Source organism: Homalodisca vitripennis, chromosome X (assembly GCF_021130785.1).
Source record: "Homalodisca vitripennis isolate AUS2020 chromosome X, UT_GWSS_2.1, whole genome shotgun sequence".
NCBI lineage: Eukaryota > Metazoa > Arthropoda > Insecta > Hemiptera > Cicadellidae > Homalodisca > Homalodisca vitripennis.
The window spans coordinates 82590050-82617360 of record NC_060215.1 but is presented as its reverse complement, the minus strand read 5'-3'; the positions used below and the strand labels follow the sequence as shown (position 1 = coordinate 82617360).

At 33.3% G+C, this 27311-nt stretch overlaps 1 protein-coding gene across 4 annotated transcripts in view; it reads right to left on the bottom strand.

Moving 5' to 3' along the window:
* Positions 1-27311, bottom strand: part of LOC124369271 (filamin-A) — a 254692-nt gene that overhangs the window by 91936 nt on the left and 135445 nt on the right. For all 4 annotated transcript variants that reach the window (XM_046827175.1, XM_046827177.1, XM_046827179.1 and 1 more), the window contains 4 exons: positions 26354-26480; positions 25161-25317; positions 23515-23682; positions 23080-23210 (listed from right to left, as the gene is read on the bottom strand). In XM_046827175.1, coding sequence (XP_046683131.1) covers positions 23080-23210; positions 23515-23682; positions 25161-25317; positions 26354-26480 — 583 coding nt within the window. The remainder of the gene's footprint in view (positions 1-23079; positions 23211-23514; positions 23683-25160; positions 25318-26353; positions 26481-27311) is intronic.

Sequence of the window (27311 nt, the reverse complement as noted above, 5' to 3'; positions counted from 1 at the left end):
ATTAATATATTAATCGTATAAATTTGTACATACCGTTTAGAAAAATTGTAATTCTGAAAAATAATTTAGAACGTGAGAGGTAAAAATCTGTTATAAAAGGGGTTGCTATAAAAAAGGTTTTAAGGTTTGTAAGTATTTAAGGATAAAGACAAACTGTTGAAAGAAGCCCCACCAGTGAGATAACCTTTTAAAATTCTAAAAGTATGTTTTGAGTTAAATTTTGTATGTACCACAATATAAAATCCCGGTCTAGTTGCTATTAGACCGCTGATTGATAAGGAGATACAGATAAGAGCGTCCCTTCTTACCTAGTTCAGACTCAATCCTGTCCGGCTGCAATCTCTTGTAGACATTACAGGAGTGTTTAGCACTTATTTTACTGTGTTACACTTGGGGGTGAAGCTCTCATAGTATATGTGGAGTACAGAAGGGTGTTTCATGCTGCCTGTACGGACTTTGGCAAACAACAAAACGTTACAAAAACTAAAACTAGGTCTTGGAAGGTGTGATTTTTGTAAATACGATTCTGCACTGATAAGGAACACATTCCAACTCAGAAGATAAAAAGCCTATCCTGAAAGTGTTATCCAACATGAAAGAAGAAGTCATCGCCAGCATTGGCATGAAAAACATGGGGTTGTGAATAAATCTATAAGCCCACTATGACAATTGTAACATTGGTCAATCTTATTTTATACAAAAAAAAAGGAATGGACCATACCAGGATTGGCATGTTTCCTTGCATTTTACACTTTTCACTAACTTCGTGAACGATCGTGAGACAAGATTTTCACCATATTAAAAAATTCTGGATTTTGCTGTAGTGTGAAACGTACCACTTTTATAATTTGGAGTTATACTATGTAAATAGTTCAACCCTTAATTAATGAACTGGTTGTATATAAATTACTGTAATTAATGGTGGGATGTTATTCATAATTCTCAGTAATTTTTATCAACGCCAATTACAGACAGGTAATACATTTGTCTTTATAATTGATACAAAAAACAACTGAACTTTTATTAAAGTTATTTATAATATAATATAGATAAAACCTTTACATCTTAATCCACCCCAACACTCTTTTCATCACCAACTAGCCCAATATTAGCATACGAGGCTCAGTGATTAAACAAATCAGCAAATCCTCGATAGGAAATATACCACTATTTAGTTGTGTTTAATTCCTCAGCTCCTTTAAACTACTTATAATTGGTAGAGACATCAAATTGAAACCAGAATTTACAAATCACATAAATAATTAAGAAATATACTAAGGATTTCAGATATATAAATTTATTTGCAGATAATTAGAGGTAAAAATGAACTTGGTAGCCTTATAAGGTACGAATTGATTAAAGAACATTTAAGAGCGAATAAAATAACTCATGATCGACACACTTAACGTCAACCAACCGTGTTAACTTTTAAAATACTTAATTTGTTCAAATTTCGATTATAATTTCTCGACAAGTTCCGAAATACAAATATACTTACAATAAATGTAAAACTTTCATTTGCAATCAGTGTCAATTACACCTGAACAGAATCAAACACTAAGACGCGATACATTTATTTTGTGATCATAAAATTAAATAATGTATTAGTTAAACTAATATTCACGTCAGACAAAGTTCAGTGACCAGAGGAGTTGGAGCAGTGAAAACTATAATAGAATGCCTAGCGTCGCCACTACCACGATGCCAGAGTTTCTGTGGTCACTCTTATTTAGTTCTTCAGCCATGTGTATCCTCTCTCTGGTTGTGTTATGGATTTTACAGTGCCTGTTAGAAACAAGGCGGCTTTCATCTCACTTGTGTTAATCTAATACACAATTTACCAACAAATAACATTTTCTTTCTCTGGTCGTATTATGGTTTTTACTGTTGCTGTCACAAAATAACACGAAGGCTTTCATCTACTTCACTTGTTTCAATCCTATCTACAACGTTGTTGTTGTTGATAGAATCAACAAGCCGGTTTTCATCTACTTCGCTTAACTACAGCGTTTGCCAACAATTAACATTACTGCTCTAGTTCGTATGTATTGCATGGCTCTGGTAGAGCTTCCGAATTCTGCATTATCTCTTTATCTTGTTCTCTGGATCTAATCTTAGCTTTTGGAAAGATTATTTTAGAGCATGATTTGTTGTGGAGTATATTTTAAGAATTCCATTGTCAGTTTAGAAGCGTATTTAATTTCCGATTGTTCCCTGTTGTTTATTGTACATATTAATAACATACAATCTATTATGAACTGTAACGTCCCGCTTTATGCTGATTGTATTAAGGTCTCTCTACCGATAGCGGAAATGACAGACCGTCTAGTTCTGCAATCAGCCAACAATCAAGCTGTAATCAGTCACATGCTTCTGAACCTCAGCCGAACGGTGGTAGTAATCTTTACTATTCAAACGAATGCTTTGTTTTTATGTATGGAATTATGAGCAGCACGATTGAGAGAAAGCTCATGGAAAAACTTTCATCATTCTTATAGATTCCAAGCCAAGTTGTGGTGTTTTAAAAGTTAGGATGAACTTTGGTCTTGTGATGTGAATCACCTCCTCTTTTAACAACCAATATTCTTTAGTATTCTACAGATTCTTCGCCCGAAGTCGTCTCTAGTATGCCATCGTTGTCAGGAATAGAGACAGAGATTACATAATGTTACCGAGGTTGTGAATAGATTTTTTTTCGTAAATGGTTTGAAGGGTACCTGAGCTGGTTCAAGTTAACGTGAGTTGGAGCTTAGACTTCCTGCTTTTTTATCTTGTGTGTCGTACTGTTTTAAATCTTGTTTTTCTGATTGGTCATGACCTACCACGAGAAAATACAGATAAAAGTGTTCCGCGATAATCCTTCCGCATGAGAGACCCGATTGGTAGTCCTTATTTTGAGTACGTAATCCAACCAGGTGATTAGATGTATTAGCATTACGAAGACTTTTTCCAATATAAATCACACAGGATCGTTTTCCCCAATGCAATAAAATAAGTGAATACAATAACATAGAGAGGAAACATACCCTATGAGCATGTTATGGAAAAGACTTTCGCAGTTTGGCAAAGTGAAGAATATGTTTGTACATATATTAACATTCCATTTTAAAAGTTTTTATTCGATTCTAACTAAATATAGCCATGTACATTTAAATTGTATAATAAGAACGTTTTCTAGGTTCAAATAAAAGCTCATACCAATAACAGTCGAGCATACACAACCCTAAATTATGAAAGCATCTAGTTTATAAATCAGTGAAGCTTATGTTAAGTACCATCTGGTATCAAAGAAAGATTAGAACTAAAAGGGCCGAATTAATGTTAATTCTTCTGTAAAACCAATAAAAGTAAATTTTGCTGTTTTATTTCAGGTTTTTGTTTTTCTTTATTTACCTCTGTAAAATTGTAAAAATACATGTACCCTGATAACTATCCAGATATATATATATATATATATATATATATATATATATATATATATATATATATATATGAGTTGTTATTAATGACTGAAATTATTTGTTTAAGTTTATTATATATAAGAGTAAAATGATTATGAACACTAACGATCGAAAATACGACAGCGGTATCCATTTGAATACAGGGTGTTGTGCAGAATATAATGAACCTAGGTATTCAAACCTTTATCTATAATGAAGACATATTCAAGAACGAATAAATACGAGAATATGGAGCAATGATTACTTCACACACATTTTAAGACAACACTTATTAATTTTAATAATTATACACCTTAACTATCTACCTAACTACTACTCACTCACTATTCCGAATACAATGTTGATAAATGTCACTTCGAAAGTTACAAAAATTATAGCCCACTAGCTACTCAAAATCAGTCCACTACTATACAAAAAGACACTACCATCATACACAATTCTCATACATACAATTTGATACAAAGGTGAACAGATTCAAGTACATTTAGATCAAATCGGAAGCCAAAAATTTAAACAAAACTGTGGCAAGAGATTGCTAAAGTTATCCATAATATAAAGGCCAAGAAGAGACAAAAATGACACAGAGCCAACTCAATTTCAACGTCTTGTAGCAAAGATCAAAGATACAATCACCTAACAACTTAAGAGACAAAATTCATCTATCCTCATCAAGTTAAAAAATCGACAAAAACTACATTTAAAACGCACAATAACATGTTTAAATTATTACAGACATATGTGTTTGCTGTTTAAAATGGTCATCCTCAATTTTAATGCCTTAAATTACCATTTACTGAGATCTACTGCAAATAACAGCTCTGGTTAAACGAGTCGATAATATCCACGTGGATAGAGGGCGTCATTTCTATAACATATTCATTAATAAATTGTGTTTTATCTAAAGATTGCAGATTTTATAGACGTTACAAATAATGCACAATCATGGCTTGTCTTTCCAAACTCAAAAATTGTACTATATTGAGAACTATTATAATTTTAGTATACCAAGGAGGCTATAAGTGGCTTACTTTTTGAACGAATCTCTTTATTTATACATGAAGTACAGGGCGAAATTAGGGCCACATGGCCCTTTCTTGCATTTCACCTCAAAAATGAAAACAACTAAACACATAACTCTGATCAACAAAATAAAAAAACCAAAACTAAAATATTACTTTGAAAAATAACTAAATTTTTACACCCTTCACTCAGTCATTTATTCCGCCCGGTTACACCCAAGTCTACGCCATCGGTCTCGGCAGCCGCGGTCATCCACTCTTAGAGTTCTTTTTCAAAGTTGAAACGAACCGTGCCCAGCTTTTCGGTTCTTTAATGCAGCCTGGGAGGGAATTCTATGTTCTACGTGCGGCAACAAACGAGGATTTATTAAATATTGGTGTCATATGACATGAAATCCCCAGCGTAGACGATACCGGGGCGGATATTTCTTGCACTTTCTTGTTAGTAACACATTTGAAATCGTTGACAAAATGTTGATGACACCCAATTGGCATATACTCGTAATACATTCAAGATTCGAATGCTCTTCAAATCAGTTATTTAAGATTGATAAGCGAATATAGAATGAGGGGACGTGGTCTTACTTTCGCAAAGGAAACAACAATCATGCAATAATGTTAGCTTTTATAGAGTTGCTCCAAATTATGTCATATCATGGATTATAAAGTTTCAGTATTTAAATTATGGAAACAAGAGTGTTTCCATTAGTAATAGTTTATAATGGAATGGAAAAAAGGTTTCTTTCATTTTCTTCAAAGAATGTTTTGGGAAAATGACTTTTTTAATATCTGCTACGTCCTCAGCCAATACATCGTTGAGTTAAATAAGTGTCAAAATCCTAACACTCCTACATTAAGAGATCGGTACTTCAATAGCAGTCTGCAGAGTTCGGCTGATGTAATACTCCGCAATATTCTCTTATTACAAATTATATACAAAATTCGATTAACCGAGTTAAACTGGAATGAGAAAAAAAGGATAACATGGAGACTAATAAAATATATTAATAAAAATCTGTAATTTGTACAATAAAATTATGGTATTAATGTACCGTATACAGAATATAAATCACAAAAGATATAATAACGCCCCAACAAATTATTTTGCTATATCTTTGCAAAATAGACAACTTTTGCTTTTCCTTCGCAGCAAAATTGTGCAAATGCTGAAGAAACAGTTCCTGATGGTCGGCGCGCACCTTTGGCCGTTCACTGTAACCTGTAGCTGCTCCCCATATCATAAATCTATCAGAGTATTTATCGTTTTAGGAACAATTACGTATATATTTGTTTAGTTAATGGTTATAACGTTTCGGCTATATCCACGTTTGTCATCAGGTAATGTTGATCATCATGATGCCACTCTTCGATGCCATCATCGGATAGTAAGAATTTCCTTGACACCCTTAGCTAACTGAAGTGTGTTAGCTATGACACGGTGACTCTTGAAATATGGAATATGCTGATATCTAAAGAGACCGACCTTAGCGTACTAGTAAAACCTGGATAATATTTTTAATCAGTTGTACACCAAATAAGATGTTAAATCAATTTGATAATAATCATAGCACCGATTTTTTAGTACTAATTCTATTTTTTTTTTAATTTCTAATAATATCTGACACAGCTATAATGAAAGCGCCAGAGGCCACATTGGTTGAATAACTGATATAATTCCTCACTGTAATTAATGTGTGCCCAGCTGCCAAAAATAGGCGCCATGAGTCCAGAATGTTTGTCATTGTAGACGCTACGACAGTTCTGCAATTATGTCCGATCATAATTAACAAGTTCAAAACGTAAATCTGCATGGAAAAACATATTCTTGTGGCATTAGATTTCCTGTGTAAAAGGTACAAATGTATAGTTTTCCCTCGGTGCTGCGAATGTGAGCCAACAGTCGCAGTTGCCAAGTTGGCTTGCCGACAAGCTGGCCACTTGTTAAATGAGCCGAAACAAAAAATCCAATGGCACGCATGGCCTCTGCGTTCTGATTCTGCGCTGACCTTCTCAGAAAAAAACTCATTATATCTTAATGCCTCTAACACCTGTGATTCATTTAGTGTGTTCGCGTTGAGAATTTGTCATGTTTACTGAATGCAGAGGAGTCTATAAAAATAGACGAACAAAAAACCACAAGTGTCTGTGAAACTTCTTTATTCTGGTAAACTGTCCTGTTAATCGTACTAAAATGTGGGGAACGTATGTACAATATGTGGATGTTACTACACTCTTTCTAAGCGATTGGTCATTCCCAAACTGCAAACTCAGAGTGTTTACCATTAATGTGATCAATTGTCATTACAAATATTAGGATATAAAAACCGTACGAACTATAACGTACAAAGGACAAAAATGTCCCATGAAGTTTTAATAGTAAAACGTATATAATTGTAACCTCATACGAGAGAAAGGGAAGGAGGGGAAATAGAGAGAGAGGGGGGAGGGGTGATAGGGAGGAGAGAGAGGGAGGAGGAGAGAGCGATTTTAAAACCCTCTGAACTGATAACTGCACATGGGATTGTTCACAACGTTCTTCATCAATAATTTAATTTTCTTTCCCAAATTTCGACACGCAAGCTCTTTCTAAATAAAGATTGTGCAAAATATGTGTAACAACATTATTGACATTTCTGGTGAAAGATTTGTACATGATGAGTCATGTTGTTTTCTTTTGACTTGGTTTCGTCTGTGATACATAAGTCACCCGAATAGAACTATGAATTAATAAATTATGACAAATAAACAACAATTATTTGTAAGGAAAGACCTGTAGTGTACAACAGCACCAACATAAAATTACATATGTCTCGCCATTTTCACTTGCAGAGCTATCTACTGCAGGAAAACTCCCTCCTTAATGCATTTCTGATTCAGTACACGTTCCTGGAAATGTTGTATTTATCTGTATCGAAAGGCTTTTAAATAAAAATCACTAGTAACAAGAACTAAAACACCATGTTCTTAAAGTCTTAACCCAAATAGTGCAGACTTCATTCTCTTTGAGATTGTGCTATTTACATCTCAATACTTTCAGATTCCTTATGCTTAAACTCTGTTTTATTGAAATATTTATGTCATATTCAATCTTATACTTGATGTTGATTTTTGTCTTTTAACATTATTTGGGATCTTTTTTACGTAAAATATTATTTTTCACTTCCCCAAAATCATAGCCACCAGCACCTGATATATATACTCCGTATTGAAGTCCATAACCGCACAGTGCTTTAAGTAATTGACAAAAAAAACTTGTTATCCTTTTGATTATATTTACGTAAACAGAGATTTAAAATGAGCCTAGTTATAAGAATAGAACTAGTCTTCTTGTAACACTCAATGGGTCATTAGTAACCAGTCAAAAGTTTAATTTAGGAGTGGTCCGTTTACATTTCCTTTAAGCGAAAGTGAGTCAAGCATAAAGACCGCGCTTTGCTCTCTGGATACATACTAATGAAATCACCTCCGAGCGGTCATGGATATTGAAGCTGGTAAGTACTTTTAAGTTATATAATATCTACTATATAGCAATAACAATAATAATAATTATTTAATAGTTTGTTTGAAATTAGAATTTGAACTGAACATTTTTAATTCTTTAATTTTAAGCAAAAGTGTTAAAGAATCCACCAATACATCCCCGTACTTTTAAAAATTCTTTTCGTACACTAATAAACTTTAAATTTTTATGTATTTTATTTGCGTCTGTCTGTGACTTCAACTTTTATACTTTTTCAGTCAGCGGCCTATCCATGAAAAATTGATTTCTTGCAAATGTATTATTAACAAGGGAGAAGAACAAAAGAATAACCAGTATTGCAGAGAAAATTAGTTCACTGCTAAACGTACAGAACACCTTGGAAACTTTATCCAGGAAACGCAGCTTGGAGCAAAGTTTTTGGCTAAAATTGGGTAATAGGTGACTCACAGACACAGGCGTAACCTTGCCAGGAAAGTCTGACAAAAGCCCTTCAAAAGAGTATTTCCGGCCCAGGCCAGGCTCACGGAGCGCGAAAAATCCCTTTAAGGAAATATTCACCAAAAACTACAAGTAGTAGAACTTGTAGGCAGCAGTACACCAGAAGAACTTAAGTTCCCTGCTAATGTTGCTGCGGGAACTATTTCAAATTCCCAACGATCACCTCTTACTCCTCATCAAGCGTTGGCACTTTATTTATCAGAGCGCAAATATAACACGTTTAGGCTACCTCTGTTGCTAATTCTGTAAATTCATATTGTTTAAAATTCTATAAATCCAGTTAATGCTAGCGAATCATCTTCCGAGGCAAACTTACAAGCTTTACGTAAAATGGCAAGGTATTACAAACATTGTAAATCTAGGAAGGAACTTGGATTTATCGAATCTTACTTGAAAGTGTGTGTTTCATGGTAGCAATGGGCATAGCCAATACGTAGATATCAGGATGCAGAAAATAAAAGTAGCGATGAGTTTTTTATTCTTAGCAGCCATGGCACTTTTGAAACATATAGGTATTAAGACAGGTAGGGTTGTGTGGACTAATCCAAAATTATAATATACAGTACTCTCTGCTGTAGACCCATTAAATTTCTTTTCCAAAAAATACCCCAGATTTTATGCATAACGAAGAAGGATACATGAAAGAACAAACCCTAACTTAATATCTGCCATGTTATATCAAATGGTAAAGATATTGGTGTATAGTTAACACTTAAAAAGAGTAGTTAACTTCATACAAGGGAGTGAAGTTAACACTTTATCAGACACTAATGCTATCACTAATTGTGTAGTTTGTGGAGCTACTGCCACGCTAATGCATAGTGAACAAAAAACTCAGACGTCCTCTATCAGTTGTAACTACCGATTTGGTTTATCTACGTTGCACTGTTGGATCAAGTCTTTTGAATGCCTCCTCCATATTGGATTAGAGTACCTATCAAAACTTAGCAAATCCGAGGAAATGACAGTAAGCAAGTTGTAGACGCAAACAAAAAAGGATTCAGTCCGAGTTTAAGTCAAAAAGGGTTTATTTGTAGACATACGTTAACTCGGTTACGGTTCTACGAACGATGGTAACAAGGCAGGGTGCTTCTTCCCCAACTCTAACTTCAGTTCTGAGACAACAGGGATGGATAAGAGGTTGGTTAACAAGTTTTCACTCATTTTAACAGTTCTTGCCAGAGGAGTTCCAAATTGTATTGATAGGTTTAGAACCTTTTAGGATGAAACCAGGCAACTCTATCTTAGTTTGTACAGTTAGTACTACATGCACAGCGGTGTATGTAAAGTGCTTGAATACGGTATGAAATACTCTATTTATTTTTTCTTCCTAATGGCTAGTTGTCTGAGGACGCACTGGAGGCTAGGGATTAGGTCAGAAAGAATCGATTGTATCACACAAGTAATCGCTTCTGAGAGTGCTCTAACAGAGATCTGATGAGAATCCTTCTCTGAATCAGATCTTTAATCAGACTTCACATCCTTTAATTACATCAAAGAGGAAAATCGCATCAAAGAAGTATGTACACTTTAATGATGACGTAAAATACTATTTCATCTAAGAACGCAAAAGCCCCCAGTAGTATATTTTACCTTCGATTTAGCTACAATTTCTTCAAACGAAGAAGACGAGTCCTTTACAGAATCTGATTAAACTTATTGTTATAGCGTGTACCTTTCTTTTATATTTTAGTGAGTCTGAACACAAACGTTAAAAGTACTCCAGTGTATAAGCTAATAGTATGATATCTTCAACATTTAAAATAGTTAGTTTAAAATAGTATTTTTATTATTAATAAACACTAATTAAATATATCATTATTTAATATTTAATTTACTTTATGCCTTGTTTAAAAAGTACAATAAAACTTGTGGCAGGTATAATACTATTTTGTTTTATTTCAATTGTTTTGTATATAAAGTAAATATATAATACACAAATAGCATTTCTTATGTTTATTACAACCATTTATTCCCGTATTATTTAGTTACGATTTTTGTCCCGTATCCTCATATGCTCAATGAAATGTGAACCGGCCGGATTGCAAGACTTCTAGATTACCATCAATTGATATATAACACTTTGCTACCTTCAATACGTAATATGATTATATGTTTCATATCTCGCCTGCTCAGTAAAAACGAGGTGAAAACTATACGAGCACTGCACAATTGATTTGCAGTAATAACGATTATATTACCTAAAAACTGGATTAAGATTTTTTCTTTATATTTATATTGGTATTATATAACATCCCGAGCCCCACCAGACAGATTTAAATAAAAGAAAACCGAGTATAGTGGAAACAATAGTTCTTACATAAATCAACAGAGAGTGTATAAAAGGTGAGCTCTGCCAAATCAATAACATCTTGATACAAAAGAGTGTTGGCAACAGCGATACCATTTTTGAAATGACCTAGAGAAGTTATTTATGACTGCACAATTAGAAAGCTAGGTATACAACGCCGAGTATAATTAACGACAAACGATATAGGTGTCGAGAACAGCGTAGCGTATAATGAGCAAAATCTAGCCCCGTAACGACACTACACAAATGAAACATGTTCAGCTTTATGATTTCATAATTCAGTTTCAGTAACTAACACTGCTAATAAACAAACGACACACATTTCCGTCCATCTGTTACTAAATTATAGGTGTGTACGGTTCCAAGCCCACGGCCATGGCATTGTGTCAAGCAAAAAGTCTTGTGTTCATGTTATTTGGCCTTACTTTATACTTCACTATCCTCATAAAGTACGTAAAAGGATTGCAAATACATTCAATATAGTTGAAGTTATTTGTAAGGTCTTCTCTAATTCGAGCACAAATTACAAAAATATTTACTGAATTTATCAGAAAATAGCTATATCAAACAGTACAAAGAAGGGAAGGAAATGTCAGATTGGTGGATGGTTTATAAATAAAAAAAGAACCATGAAGTTAGAACTATTTTATAGAAACCCCGCTTCCGATAACATTAGAAAGAAGCATGGTAAAAACGTTTACTTACAACTAATTCCACCTTTGACCATTCAAATGGTGGGGTAAAACTGATCACCCACAGGCTGATCAAAAAACTGATCATTCACTGTTGTTAAAAAAAAAAACAACAGTGAACTAGAAACTGAAATTGAATACCCGATAAGATAATTATTAAGGTACAAATGTTGGCTGTTCATTGAATAATCAAGGAAATACATAAAAGCAGTTGGCTTTGTTACGTCAAAGATAGGGCAATTTCACGAAAGCACACCTCAATTTATGACTAGTCAAATTACAAGTAATTTGTTAATTTGAACTGGCATTATCATTAATGGCCTTAGTTTAGGTCATTTTCTACTTTCTTAATTTAATGAAAGCCCAAATATCCTGATTATGTAAAATTTATACCTTCCCTCAAATCAATTTAATCGCAAATAGTCATATTTTAGTGTTACATTAGTTTGAATGCCACGAGTATACACTCCATAAATGATGCAGTTCCATTTACTAGAGAATAATTACTTTAAACATAAGCACAAATAAATTATAAGTAATCTGTTCCAAATAGAAAACAGAACGAGTCTTGATTAATATTTGGGTTCAGCATATCAAAATTCATATAGCCTACGGAATGATTCTACACTGGCTTCTATTTTCTTGTTACAGTTATTTACAAAGTCATAATCTACTAGAGTGGGATTTTTTGTACTTTAGGATAGTTTATTCGTTACTTAAAAACTTGGTAATTGGCCAAATATGAACGTGACTAAAAAGTTACCGAATCAATATACGTATACGTATATTTATCTAAAATAAATATATTTATATAATATTCATACCGTCTATTCCACATTAAACGTAATGCGTATCACTTTCAAAGCGATATGTTGTATTTAAGGCTATTTTTCACGATTAAAAAGATTCTGGGGTTATGGAACTATTCTAAATTCGGATTTATTGCATTAAAATACATATTAAGATATATAGTGAAGAGTGAAGTTGGCTCTTACGTACGGCTAACAAGTCTTAAAAATATAAGTATAAAAAAATATAAACTGGCACAATATAACTTCAGGAATGACATCAGTATAAACAATCGAAAAACGAATTAATACAAATAAGGTTATTTGTTTTGGAACATTCTTTTTTAATTGTCTATTAAAAGAATAAGTTAATAATTTACCACAATTGTATCAAACTATTGTACATTTACTATTTGTTAAGTGGTAGAGAGGGATTGATAGCCCTAACTCCGCCCTCTTTAATAAAAGCATTTTTTATTTCATTTGTCATTGACATAGAAAAGTTGTGGGCTAGCGTAAACGTTTTCAAGGTTGACCTTATCCCCCCTCCACCCCTCCGCAAAACATGGTCTTAATTGGATCACAAGTTTCCGAGTTATGAATTTTCAAAGTTCCACTTTGGTTGAAAAGCGTTAATAAAAGGTGCCATGGTTAAAAACAAAAATTGGAAGTTTTGGTTTGTAAATTATTGCCTTAATGACGTGGAAATATACGTGCTAAATTTTAACTCCCGTTATCGTAGCTTTACAGTTAGTTTGGGGCTAACTTTCAAATGATTTTAGTGACGGAGAGTAGAGAGATTTTGCACGTTTATTAATACCGATCCTATAATTATGAAAGTTATTTTAGACTCATTAACGTTATATGGAGACAACATTTTTATCTATATTTCTTAGTGCTCAATATAACAAAACTATTATTCCACAGATATTCTTCAAAACGCCGTGTTCTGCTTGGGTCGTAATTTTGTCCGCCTTATTTTGCAGTATTTTAGTTTTATTTTTGGTTTGTATTTTTAAAACAAAGAAACCTAGAGGTGAATGTCAGATATACATCAATATTAAAACCCAAACGTGAATAGGCCTATATACGTATATCCTTTTATATTTTTAATAATTAAATTTAGTTATTTATTCTATCTGCCTATCACAATGTAATTCTAGATCCAGTAGTTATTTCCTTATCTAAAATTGCAAGAAATAATTAATTTGAAAATTAAATTTTAACCCAAATTATCGAGTTATAAAATCGTTATCATCAGCATTATTTTTAACAATTTGGTTTTTGTTCTAATTTTCTTATTACATTAAAGAAAACGTAATTAAATTGTAAAACCAAATGCAATACGGCATTTAAATTAAATTGTGTATCAATACGGCACTAAATATTTTCCTCATTTAGACCAATCTAGTGTTTGAGTAGCCTACATATGTGCAAATATATTATTTCCAAGTATTTTAACATATTTATGATAACGTTTCTACAAATTTTATCTACTGTAACAAATATACACACGTAGTATCTACTTATTGTTAAATAATCCCCATATATCATAAATTTATATTAATATGAAAAATTATTGATTAACCAATTAAATTTAGTTTGATGAATATAATAAGATATCAATAACTCATGCACGGCATAAAGATAAAAAAGTAATTTTGTAATATAAAACAATTAATAATTTGCGTATTAACCGAACTCATAATTGTACAAAGATAACCCTTTAACTTAATGTGAGCAGTAGTGAAGTATTGGCTAAACATTTTTGAGGATGACGTTCGTTAATTAAGAGAGATATCTCCAAATGAGGTTCTGCCAAAAGTTATTTCACAGTGAATAAAACTGAGGATGTGATAAGAATTAAAAGGCCTGTTATTGATGGCCTGTGCAGTGATAACAATTTCATGTCAGAAGAGGAGTAGTGTGACCAGTAAACTAAGCTTGTCGCTTTGGAATTCCTGAATTGGATTTGGCAAAATATCAAGGCAAGCCCCTCCCACACCATCTTTCACACCAGCATATTTTGAACGACTATTTTTACACAGAGCCACATGATGTCCTGTGATCATATAATTTGGCACAATATACTACTATCTTCTCTTCATTCCAAAAACATTGTCCTCACGTTATTTATATTAATTCTAGACATTTAACTTTTGATATCAGTATATAGATATTACAGTTGCATTGGAATTAACTTCCAAATTTATTAACTTATTTTATGATTAATACATTAAAAATGTATTTAACTGCAACAAGGAATATATAATATTACCCTATTATATCATGTATCTGGATATTACAACTATTACAGTGGACAGAAAGTGCAACACAAAACTTCGCGCCTAGGAAGTTTTCACGGAAAGATGAGTCTAGTAGGGGGTTGACAAATACAAACAGCCACTGCCGCTGTCACACTTCCAGTGACAACTTGTTTCTTTAATCTGTTTAGGTTTGGATCAATTGTCCTCTCCACTGTCTTCACAGGCAACAATTACACAAAGCGAAAGAGACAATGGAGCGAAGTAGTGGCAATGAATACCTACCGGTCATCTCATTAAACAGCTGATTTTTAATTAGTTCATTTGATCTTCATCGTTCTAATCGATTTCGTTGTTGACACTATTCATGTATTATTGAACTTTGTTGATAATGAGGATCGATACTGGTAGTAGTAACTAGTGGTAGTAGTACATTGCTGACTCTTCAATTTTAAAATCCTTTATACCCTAAATTTCACTCAATACTACAATTACGTTTCTTGTCGTTGTTTGTACCCGAATTGTACACCAATTGTTTAAAGATATAAAAAAGTATCAGATGTGTAGCAAAACGTTTGTTGTTTTAGTCAACCTACCCAAAAAACAATTACATTTTTTAAACCTTGTGACAGCTAATTTCCGATATATTTGAAGCTGCGCACAGAAGTTTGTTAGTATTTTCATCAAATATTCGAAAAAAAACTGTAGGTATATAATTATATATACGATAATCAAAATATCGTAGTCTTTTAAATTATATTTTAATGAAATTATATATGTTCTATGCAGTAAGTTCGTTCAAAGTATTGCGTCTATTCGCGGACGACCGCCGATCGACAAATTGTCTAAGTATTATTATCTTTAATTACTCGTATTATTATTACGGTAATTATTTATAAATCTCTAAAACGTGGTTTTGTCGTACGTTATATATGAAAATCCATGACCGAAAACCAAAGAATCGAATTACCGTGGTTTTATAAATAATATTTAATTTGATAAGTTTCGTATTTTATATTTACAGTATATGTTTATCATCGACGCGCAACTGTCATATCAAAGCGCGAACCTCAATGCTTGGCGATAAAAAAATAAAATTACTAAATTTTGATAATATGGCAGTTTGTATTGTATACAGGGTGAATTTAAGTTAGTGTCGAAAAATTTTTTGGGTGATACTACTCAGTATTATAGACCAAAATATGAAAATAAAAAATCCCTATCCCATCTATCTTTTAACTACGACCAATTTAAATATTTTGTTAAAAAATCATGTTTTGTTTCAATAAAACTCAATTTCCTCCATTATTTTTTATGTTTTTTTAATTCTGAATCCATTTTTGAAATCTACACAAAATTTTACATGGGAATAATGGAGAAAAACTGTCTTGAAAATAAGTTTGATACAAACAAATTGCTAATAAATCAAATTCTTAAGTTTTCGGCAAACGATATTAGACCCGAGCAATTAAATGAAGTTACTTCTGAAGAGAGGCCAATACCACAAAAAACTTGCCCATTTTGTGGGCTTTAAAATAACATAATGCAACGTTACTTTTATTTTCATCTTCTACTGGTTATTAAAGAATCAGTATTGGAAAACAAGGTCTACTTAAAAAAATCACTGTGCCAAATAACCAGTCAAAATTGTGTTTAATTCAATAATAAATCAAAGAGAGGATAAACACATAAAGAACAGTTACAAAAAAGAATAATCATAAAAGTAAGTAATCTACAAACTGTTTTCAAATTGCCTGCCTCCGTTTTTAAAATGACATAATGCATTGTCATATCTTATCAGTTTTTACTCCTGACTATCTTATCTCTACAATCACAAGTATGAAAGTATACCCCATTTTTCAGGTTTTATTTTGTCTTTCAGCTGACTTTACCTCTATCCACTTAAAAATAGTTATTTGAGTCCTAGCTATCATGGATTTCACATCGAGATAGTATGCAGAGATGCATTTTGTATATGGTTTTTGTGGCGGGCATTGCTCTGGCTGCTCAGAGAGAATACCACGCTCGGTACCCAGATCGTAGAGTTCCTAGTGATAAAGTTTTTACGAGGCTACATCAGCGTTTGTTGGAGAGAGGAACAGTTCACAGGCAGCGTAATGAGGTAGGTCCTGTTCTTCGAGATGTTGGCTTAGATGAACGAGTTCTAGATTTAGTTCAAGAAAATCCTGAGGTCAGCAGCCGACAACTTGCCAGAGAAGTTGGTGTTTCTCAGAGTAAAGTGTTAGGAATCTTACACGAAAATAACTTCCACCCCTATCACTTTACAAAGGTTCAAGCATTACAACCAAATGACTTTGGTCCAAGAGTAGAGTTTTGTCGCTGGCTGCTCAATAGTGATATTGAACAATATCATTTTTTGAGAAACATTTTGTACACTAATGAGTCTACCTTCACTAGGGCTGGTGTTTTTAACACGCATAACTTGCACCATTGGGCCGAACAAAATCCCAGGGCTTCAAGAGAAAGTTCCTTTCAAAGACGTTTTCATCTCAACGTATGGGCAGGAGTCCTCGGAAACCAACTTGTGGGTCCCCACATTTTTCAAGGAACCTTAAATAGTGGAGTTTACTTGGACTTTTTACAGCATACCTTGCCCACACTTCTGGATGACTTGATTTGGACCACAATCAGAGGGACAACATAGTTTTCCAACAGGACGGTGAAGTGCGTTATTTTTTCAGCAATGAAGTGCGTCAGTGGTTAACGGACAATTACGCGACATGGATAGGTCGCGCTGGAACTGTAGCTTGGCCGGCCAGATATCCTGACCTATCTCCTATGGACTTCTTTGTTTGGGGGACTATGAAATAGGAAGTTTACTCGACCACTGTAAACTCTGAGGATGACTTAAGAAACCGGATTGAGTTAGCTGCCCAAATAGTGCGTAACAAGTTATCTTTGAACGTGACGGTTAGGGCCATGAGAAAGCGTGCGAGAGCCTGCATTAGAAACGGAGGCAGGCAATTTGAAAACAGTTTGTAGAGTACTTACTTTTATGATTATTCTTTTTTGTAACTGTTCTTTATGTGTTTATCCTATCTTTGATTTATTATTGAATTAAACACAATTTTGACTGGTTATTTGGCACAGTGATTTTTTAAGTAGACCTTGTTTTCCAATACTGATTCTTTAATAACCAGTAGAAGATGAAAATAAAAGTAACGTTGCATTATGTTATTTTAAAGCCCACAAAATGGGCAAGTTTTTTGTGGTATTGGCCTCTCTTCAGAAGTAACTTCATTTAATTGCTCGGGTCTAATATCGTTTTAATGTTTTTGCCGAAAACTTAAGAATTTGATTTATTAGCAATTTGTTTGTATCAAACTTATTTTCAAGACAGTTTTTCTCCATTATTCCCATGTAAAATTTTGTGTAGATTTCAAAAATGGATTCAGAATTAAAAAAACATGAAAAATAATGGAGGAAATTGAGTTTTATTGAAACAAAACATGATTTTTTAACAAAATATTTAAATTGGTCGTAGTTAAAAGATAGATGGGATAGAGATTTTTTTATTTTCATATTTTGGTCTATAATACTGAGTAGTATCACCCAAAAAATTTTTCGACACTAACTTAAATTCAACCTGTATAAATATGATACAACACAATGGTGTCAGCTATTTCATTAGTGTATTGTTGTTCAGTGAGTGCTGCCATTTCATGACAAGTTATTTCATGACAAGTTATTTCATCATGACAAGTTACACGATTGAGCAGCACGTTCATATGATTAAACTTTATTATCAAAATGAGTGTTCACTAGTTAAAACGTTACGTGCGATGCGACCATTTTACAGCAGACGCGGAGTTGACCTTTCAACGTTTGGTAGCTGAATTCGAGAAGACCAGTTCGGTAAACAACCAGCCTACACCTAGACGTCAAAGGAACAGCAGATCTATCGAGAACGTCGCCGCTGTCCGTGAAAGTGTGTAGAGGAACCCGAAGCAGTCAATTCCTCGCCGTGCACAAGAACTCGGCCTTTCGCAAACTTCAACTTGGCGAATTTTGCGTCCGATTTAGGACTGTATCCTTACAAAATCAAACTGACCCAGGAGCTCAAAGTTTATGACCATAGACAACGCCGTTTGTTCGCCGAGTGGTTTTGGAGCGTTTAGAAGAGGACCCTCATTTCGGCCGAAAAATTATCTTCAGCGACGAAGCATATTTTTGGATGAATGGCTATGTTAAAAAGCATAATTGCCGTATACGGGATAACGCCAACCCACATGAGGTTCACCAGGTAGCGATGCATCCACAAAAAGTTACTGTTTGGTCCGTATTTTTTTGAAAACAACGTTGGAGAGGCCATCACTGTCAACGGCGAACGCTATAGAACGATGGTATCCGATTTATTATGGTCCAAATTGAAAGATATGAACGTAAACGACATTTTGTTTCAGCAGGACGGCGCTACGTGCCACACAGCGAACGACACTATGAACATTTTGCATGAACGATTTGAGGGTATGGTTATCTCTCGCAGATTTTACGTGAATTGGCCACCAAGATCATGCGATTTGACGCCCCTAGACTTTTTTATGAGGTTTTCTGAAGTCGCAGGTCTATGATAATAGGCCTTAATCAACCGATGAACTTAAGATCAACATAACCCAGGCCATCGCTCAAATTCAACCGGAGAGTAATTTAAAATTGGACCACTCAAATCCGTACCATTATGAGAAACCGCGGTGGACATTTGAATGATGTCATATTCCATACATAATGGCACACATGGGCCTTTCATATGAAAAATAAATTTCGTTAATATATCATACATAGCTTCTTTTATTTCATCTCAACATCTACCGGCCCAAAATGGAAAACCCTAAAATCTAACCTCTGCTCTAATAAGTATTGCTTAAGGATGAACTTTCTCACATTATGGTATATAAATTTCATAGGTACAGAATAGCAGGTGGCAGAGCTACTAGCTTCACTTTATTGGATGGACCTGTTCATGTTCTTGTAGTTCCTCATCAATTTGAAAGCTTAAACTGTCACAGAGCTTTTACTACTAGGATAAGCCTGGGTAAATGTGAAAAGCACATTTAAAGATTTGCATACCAGAAAATCTTTAGCAACTACATACTATCTAAGAAAATAATTTATAAAAGGGAAGGAAGTGATTGCCACATAGTAGGTTGTTCAGTATTAACCAGTACTTAATTCAGATTGCTACTGGATATGTCCTTGATGCGATAAAGCACTTGTCGTTTGCAACCCTAAACCATAATGCGGCAATCGGTGAAGCAGATGACCAGCACAAAAATTGTTTTGGTTTCTTTTGGCTCTTTGATCCTTTTTATTTTCAAAGCAATAGTTTTAAAAGTCTCCCCTTAATACAATCCAGACTTCATAAAAATGTCATCTCCACTAATGTCACTTGAGATTGACTCCTATGGTCCTCGGTCCATCAGCATTATGTCAGTCCTCTTCAGCCATCTCTAAAAATCTTCATGATCCATCAGCAATATAAAATCAACTTCATGAGTCCAACATAATCGATTTGTACCAGTGTTGCTTTGATGATGGTTATACTGACATCTTAAGGAAAATCTTATTTTGTCAGACACATGGATGAAATTGTTTCAGCTTCATACTGCTCCTTTGGCAGGTAACCTTTACTAACATTTTGGTAGATATAACATAGCTATGGCAGGAAGGGTTGATTCAATTGAATGTTGAGTTTAGCTTCAGTTCACTTTCCGTTTATTACAGCGTCTGGTATCTGATGCTGTCTCAGACTTGACTCCTGGAATCTGGAGTCATGTTCGTCTGAAGAAATCCAAAGAAAGTCGATGATAAAGAAGCTCAAAACGAAACATTTACATCGTTTCAACATCAGAGACACATAAATTGAGTGCACTACGATGAGATAGACATGATATCTAAGCACAGTGGAACAACTGAAATTCCTACACATAATGTAGTTGTGGTAGGAAGGGTAGTTTCAATTGAATTTTGAGTTTAGCTCCATTTCACCTTCCTTTTATTGCAGCGTCTGGTATCTGATGGTGTTTCAGACCTGAGTACCTGATGAGACAATAAGACTACCATTTCACCTATATTGTCTCTGATTTCGAAACTATGTAAATATAATATATATGAAAAATTGTATATATATATATATATATATATATATATAAAATTTCAAAAAACATTGAATCGCAAAAAGTAATTTCTCCGCCGGGACTGTTTTCCTTACATTTCGAAGAAAAAATCCAAGTTATGTTGGGTATAATTTCTTACAATTTTGTTCAAAAAAAATTTTAATAAATGTCCAGAGATTTATTAATAAATCATTTTTACTTGGATAATTCACTTTCCAGTGTGCATTGAAACCTCAAAGGAACACGATTTGGATAACACCAGTTACAATGAACTATGCTCATTGGTAGATGTGATATTTTGATTATATCTAGTATATTGGAGTTGTGGAAAGTGAATTAATTCCATGTTTTACTCAAGAAAATGTATTTTTTTAAACTTGTAATTCAATGCTGGCAGGGGTGATAGTTTTCTAAATTGTTGTTTCTATTTCAAATGTATCTATTACACCAAATTCTATTAAATATTATTATTATTAATATTATTGTAGCTATTACCGTAATTGTACTAGATGAAAAGATTTAGTTTAACCTTCAAATATGAAATATAAATGATGGTATAGAATGGTTTTATTAATTTCTTTGATACATATTACATTATTGAATTCACTGTAAATAAAATATACATACTTATAAACCTACAACATTTTTATGGGAAAATAACATTGCTTCATATGCCACAAGAATTATATCCTGGATTGTATTTAAATATGAAACATGTATGAATAGCTATTATAGCTATGGCCACTTCTTCAGACATGAATACTACATTCCTTATTCCGCTGGCTTTGCAGAGATACCAATAAAAACATCAGGAGGTAACATAAATTTATTGTTTGTTTTCATTGTTAAAAATATTTAAATCATTGACTTTCTCACTGACTGTGAAGTGTAAAGTGTCTGTAAAGCCATCAGATTAATGAGTGCACAAAAAATCAAATCAGTTGGCATTTATCATGGAATCATATAGTCTCATGAGTGATGAAATGGTTAGAAAGTAGGTGACAGTAAAAATTGTATGATGATCAAATAAATCTACTATTAGTGAAATTGTCTTGCTTGATGACAATGCTTTAAACGCTCATACCATTCAATGCCTACTCAGTCAATCTTTATAAAGATTTTGAAAGATTGATTTCATAGATCGGCTAGTGAAAGATTTTGCTTGATTTTTTGGGAAAGGACGGAAATAAAGCGAAACAGATATTTTTTTATGGTGACATTATTTTTATGAGAGAAACCACTTGAGAAGTTTGTTGGGTTACTCGTGGGACACACCTGTATATACTATACTTTCAGGCATGCGCTGTTAATTTCAGAAATAATTGTTCTATTTAAATGGAAACCCCAACACAAAGCAGAACCCAAAATAGTTGCTTAGAATTAGTTATAAACCTGCCAGGAAAACCATAACTCTCCAAGATTATATAACACATCAAACTAAGAGAGCTATGAATGAGCACATCTGCCAATTCCAGTAAAATCTTGTCTTGATTTATTGCCAAAGATTTACTACAAACCGGTCTAGAGAACTCATAACTCCCAGAGTTGGACAAGAGATCTGGGTTATAAAACTGTCTCTTTGTTAGCTGCTAAGGCCAGAATGAATTATTATAGTTCCGATCAGTTATAGGTCATTCACTCGGGTTAAACTCATTAAGCCCAGTAATGAACAATGTATCATTTAAATCAACATGAAAATGTTAAAATTCAATAACCTCTCCTAGTCAATGCTTCTTTATTTATTGGTTAAGATAAAAATATATCAAGAGAAGTGAAATAAGACTAAGTAGGTCAACAAAATTTTATTGCTAATAATCCAAGGATAATATATTTTAATTCAAAGATATTTTAGTCTGAGCGTATCAAACCATTAAACTTCTATCAAATAGAAAATCTTAATATAGAATATATCTTGTAAGGCAGGTGCTACCCTTGATAGCGCAATCTACTCCACAACAGTTTCCCAGCCCGCCAATGAATAAGCATCTCTTATCGGTTGTGTCTGATATTACCAATCTATGCGTCGTGTTCTGCCCGGTCATTCTGCATTGTAATCTCTTGTATTACTTAGTAACACGGCCTAATTTATTATTAAGATTCTCAAGAGGAGCCAGTCTTTAATGATGCAGACTGTGTAATAACCAAATATTATGTAAGCTAAATTCCATATTATGTTTATGTTTAGTAGGTACTATTATGTTTTGCTATGGTGGTAGTGTTCGTTATTTCGATACCTTTTATAGTTATTAAGTTTACAATATTTAATTTCTTTTCATTCAAATTCACTATAGTTAAATTCTAATACATATAGTTTTCAGTACCATGTCTATAAACATTTCTTCTTACCACTGCAAAGGGATCACACCCTAGAAGTGTTATGTAGAGATAGGGATCAGACTTAAATGTTTATTAGTACCTATAACAGACTAACCTGCCAGATGTGGAGCGAATCCTGCATGTGACTGCTCCTCGGCCTGCATTCTTGGCGTTGACAGTGATACAATACTCCTCACCACTCAACAACGTCTTCTGGATGCCTTCTGTAATCTTACACTCATCCGCCTAAAACAACCAATATTAACGTCAAATTTTAAATTACTATTAATTCTGTTTTGCTAGTTAAAAACAGGAACAAAGTTATAGTTTCATCACATCTGATTCATAGTTGTGCTGTTCAATCGTTTGTTTTATTGTTTCAAGGATGATTTATTGAAAATTTATAATGTACAGATTTATACAATACTTCTAAAGTAAAAGATAATCTCATGAGTAAGATATTTGATATATAACCACCTATAATAGCATTCAAGTTTTTTTATCTAGTATCACTTATCTAAGACCATCTCTACATATGAGAATTACTCACACTGCCAGTAGCATAGGCCTGTATCGGGATGGGAGATGTAGGAATCTCCTTGCCACCATACTTAACAGTGACCTTGTACCGACCACAGTCATCAGGAACGAATGACGCTTTATATGTGCCATCTGCATTCTCCACAACCTTCACTTTGCGAGGATAATTGTCAGGACCCTAAAACAAAGTTATCTTCTCAACACTGAAAACTCGTCCTAAGCTCCAAGTTATTATTCTAAGCAAAGCTACAGTTATTAGTGAACATTAGTTACTAATGATGACTTTAACTACGGAAGTGCAGGCCAGGCTCTTATATACGACAATTAATTGTAGAAAGAAAATAAATAAAAGTACAGTCACTCTGATTGAGGCCCACTCTTACATAGCAACGATTTCATGAAAACAGTTGTGTTACACTTCTGCTCAGTTAAAATATTGTAATTTTCTTCAACCTAAAAATATGAGCTTGGCTCCCTATTTGGGGCAACTTTTGTTTTATAAAACTAAAATAATAGTAAAGGATAATGAAAAGAACACCATTTTTTACAATGCTATTGAGGGTAGACTAGTTCATATCATCACACAATTATTCACATGGTGTCATTAAGACTTACCATGTAATCAGCCAACCATAACATTTGGAGTGAAAACAAAAAAACCAATCAATCTCTACTAACGTTTTGTTTTGATCACAAAATGATGTGATCACAGAAGGCTATGTTCCTCTTGGCATCACCAATGTCTGGTGGTATGTTCGGCAATAATAATGTTCATTTCAACACTGTTTGATGATGACGTTGCTGTGGAATGTATTTTGGTTGCTTGATACCATTAAATGCTTAAAATTACTGAGGAAATAAAAAGAAATTATAAGAGTGCCTTCATGAATTTCTGAATATTTATCACTGAAATGCACATTTTAGAGCAAATTTGCCAAATAATGGCATAATGAATAATGGATCCATCACTCCGGAATTTAAAACATCAATGGAATAACTACACCCATTTTAAGCCAAATTATGGAAAGTAAAACAATCCTTCAAAAGATAAATTTGTGCTCAACTTTGGGATTGTAGAGGCCTTGTTCATGCAGAATGTATACTGAAAGACACACTATTAAGCTCTGATTATTTTTGGGAAACATTTCAAATATTCAAAGAGAGATTCAGATACAGTAGAGTAGACTGGCAACAGTATTTGCTACACAATAATAATATCAACACTACCTCACTTCAGCCACATGAACATAAAAACATTAATAGATGCACTTTTTAGTTGATATCCTTATTTCCCTTGCAACACAGGTTAAATTCCTAGTGATTTATATATATTATTTACAGAAAAATATTTCTCAGGACATCAGATATGGTTTTAATCTTATAATGAAGACATGAAATACTGTGATGACTGTGTTACAAATTCAAGATAAACACTTTTACTCTACCAGGATTCAAAATCTAATTGGGTGTTTAGAACAATGTGTTCTCTGTGGGGCAATACAATGGTGAGCTGTAATCTACTAGAAAAAATGCCTACACATTTGCCTACTGTCTTCGAAGTTGTATCCTTTTTCCTAACATTTACATGGTAAAGCTATAATCCACCCTTGTAAAACATTAATTTTTATACAACAAAATTATATAATAATATCTCACCACTACTCTGACTTCAAGATCACCAAAGCCGGCTTGAGTGGGGTCAATGATAATGTCAGTTGGGATGGAGGCAGGCACGCCCTTGTCAGATAGGGCAGGACCGGAAACCTTCACCTTCTTGGGTTCACAGCGTGGTTTCACTTTCATTTGGAATGGGCTGGAAAAAGTTAAATTAGTATTTAATCAATTCAAAGTAAATTTTTTATGTATTTATTATTTTATTTATTTATTGACACAACTTCTAGTTGTGTTTCAATAAAAATTGTTAATTTTTAGAATACTAACATTGATGATATACTGTGAAAAATGGGAGCAAAGAGATTTTATTGGATTCTCAGTCTTAAGTAAGCATTTTGAAAGCTTATCATAAACACAGTGTTAACAAATTCAGGTTATCAACAGCTATTTTTACTGGCACGTTATTGAAATAACAATAAGTCATAATCAGATAATCATTCTGATTGTTTTCATTCACTTCCACCACTAGTTTAAAAATATGTAATTACATTTGTCCACTCTTGCTTCATTTGTGGAAATTTTTATGAAAGAAAATACCTAAGATTTTACCTATTATCTGAACACTTTCATGTCAAACTGTTATTTTTATGATTCTCCTTATCTGCCGATTAAGTACGCAACATCTTTAATCCTTACTTGATAAATAAATACATAGTATGCTAAAACATGGCGTTTTATAACATGGAAACAATACATTAATTATATTGGAAAAAAATTCTCATATTGCATGAGAACAAGTGCAAACATTTTAAATTATAACTCTGACTATGACTAGGGTCTGTATAAAAATGTTTATGGTTCCAGACAATAGCTTGGTAAGTCCAAAAATATAAAGCCGAAAAAATTAATAATAAATGAGAAATTATTATTGAAAAATAAATATAATTTTTAAGTGTAAAATTTTAGTTTTCAGTAGTTTTTCAGTACTATTTTGGGTTATTAGAGACATCTATCACAGTAGTTTCCTCTAGCCTTAAAGAATCTTACTCAATTTTTTCATAGATTGCTTTTTGATACAAAACTACTGATTAAGAATTATACTGTAGCAGATACCCTTTTTGGCATTATAAAAGGAAATGGACAGAAAGAAATGGGGAAGGAGAAAATGAGGACTTGAGTATTTGTATTTTAAATAGGTTCCTTTATGTGATATATTGTAATGTGAAAACATTTACCTTTGAGGAATTTCCTTATCATTGTGCTTGACATAGGCCTTAACAACTGATCCTTCGGCCGGAGGTGTGTAGCTGACATTGTATGTTCCGTCTCCATTGTCCACCACCTCAGGCTGGGGCAAAGGTCCTGTACAACAATGTTTTAAGTTAAGAGTCATATTTTTATCATTTTTAAATATGTACACAGTTCTTTCCTTTTTAATGAAGGTCAAAACTAACTTAATAAAATATATAAACAGTACTGGTTATCATATAAAATTATAGAACAAAAACCAACATTAAACGATATTATCACTGCCAAAACAATAAAATAAAAGGCATTAATAAAAGAATAGAAACTAGGTTTTTATAACAAAATTGTGCATTTAGTAGCACATCTAAAAACCATATAATATGGAACACAGTTAATGAGAATATAACAATGAGGATAACATTTTAAAAAGTATTTTTTTCTGAAACTGAAATGAATGGCACTGTTCCAGGGATGAAAAAGAAGTGTTAATTATTTTAACAGAATCTTTCAAAACACTGCCTGCATTAATACTGTTAACAGATTCTCAAATTGAAGTTGAAAGAGCGATAGTACCCATAATCTACAGCCTGTATAGCATTAACGTGTTTGAGGTTCCTGCAACCAAACTATAGGATGTGGTGAGGGGGCTGAGGCTACACGTAGACAAATCTTTTAATTAGAACTGTCAAGTAGATAACAATTGTCTATATATGTTCGTGTATTAGCTTTGTTCTTAGCCTCCTCTACCAGGTCTTTAGTCATTTTGTGCTCCTCATCATATACTTTTCAAACAAGGTATTCACACTACGGTACTGAGTAATAATGCTTAACCATGTTTCATGCCTTTTCTGGTTTATAAGAGTCAATAAAGTAATCTCTTACAATATTATTAATATAATTAAATATTTAGTTTCACAACATGACACATCAAAATTTTTTCTTTCA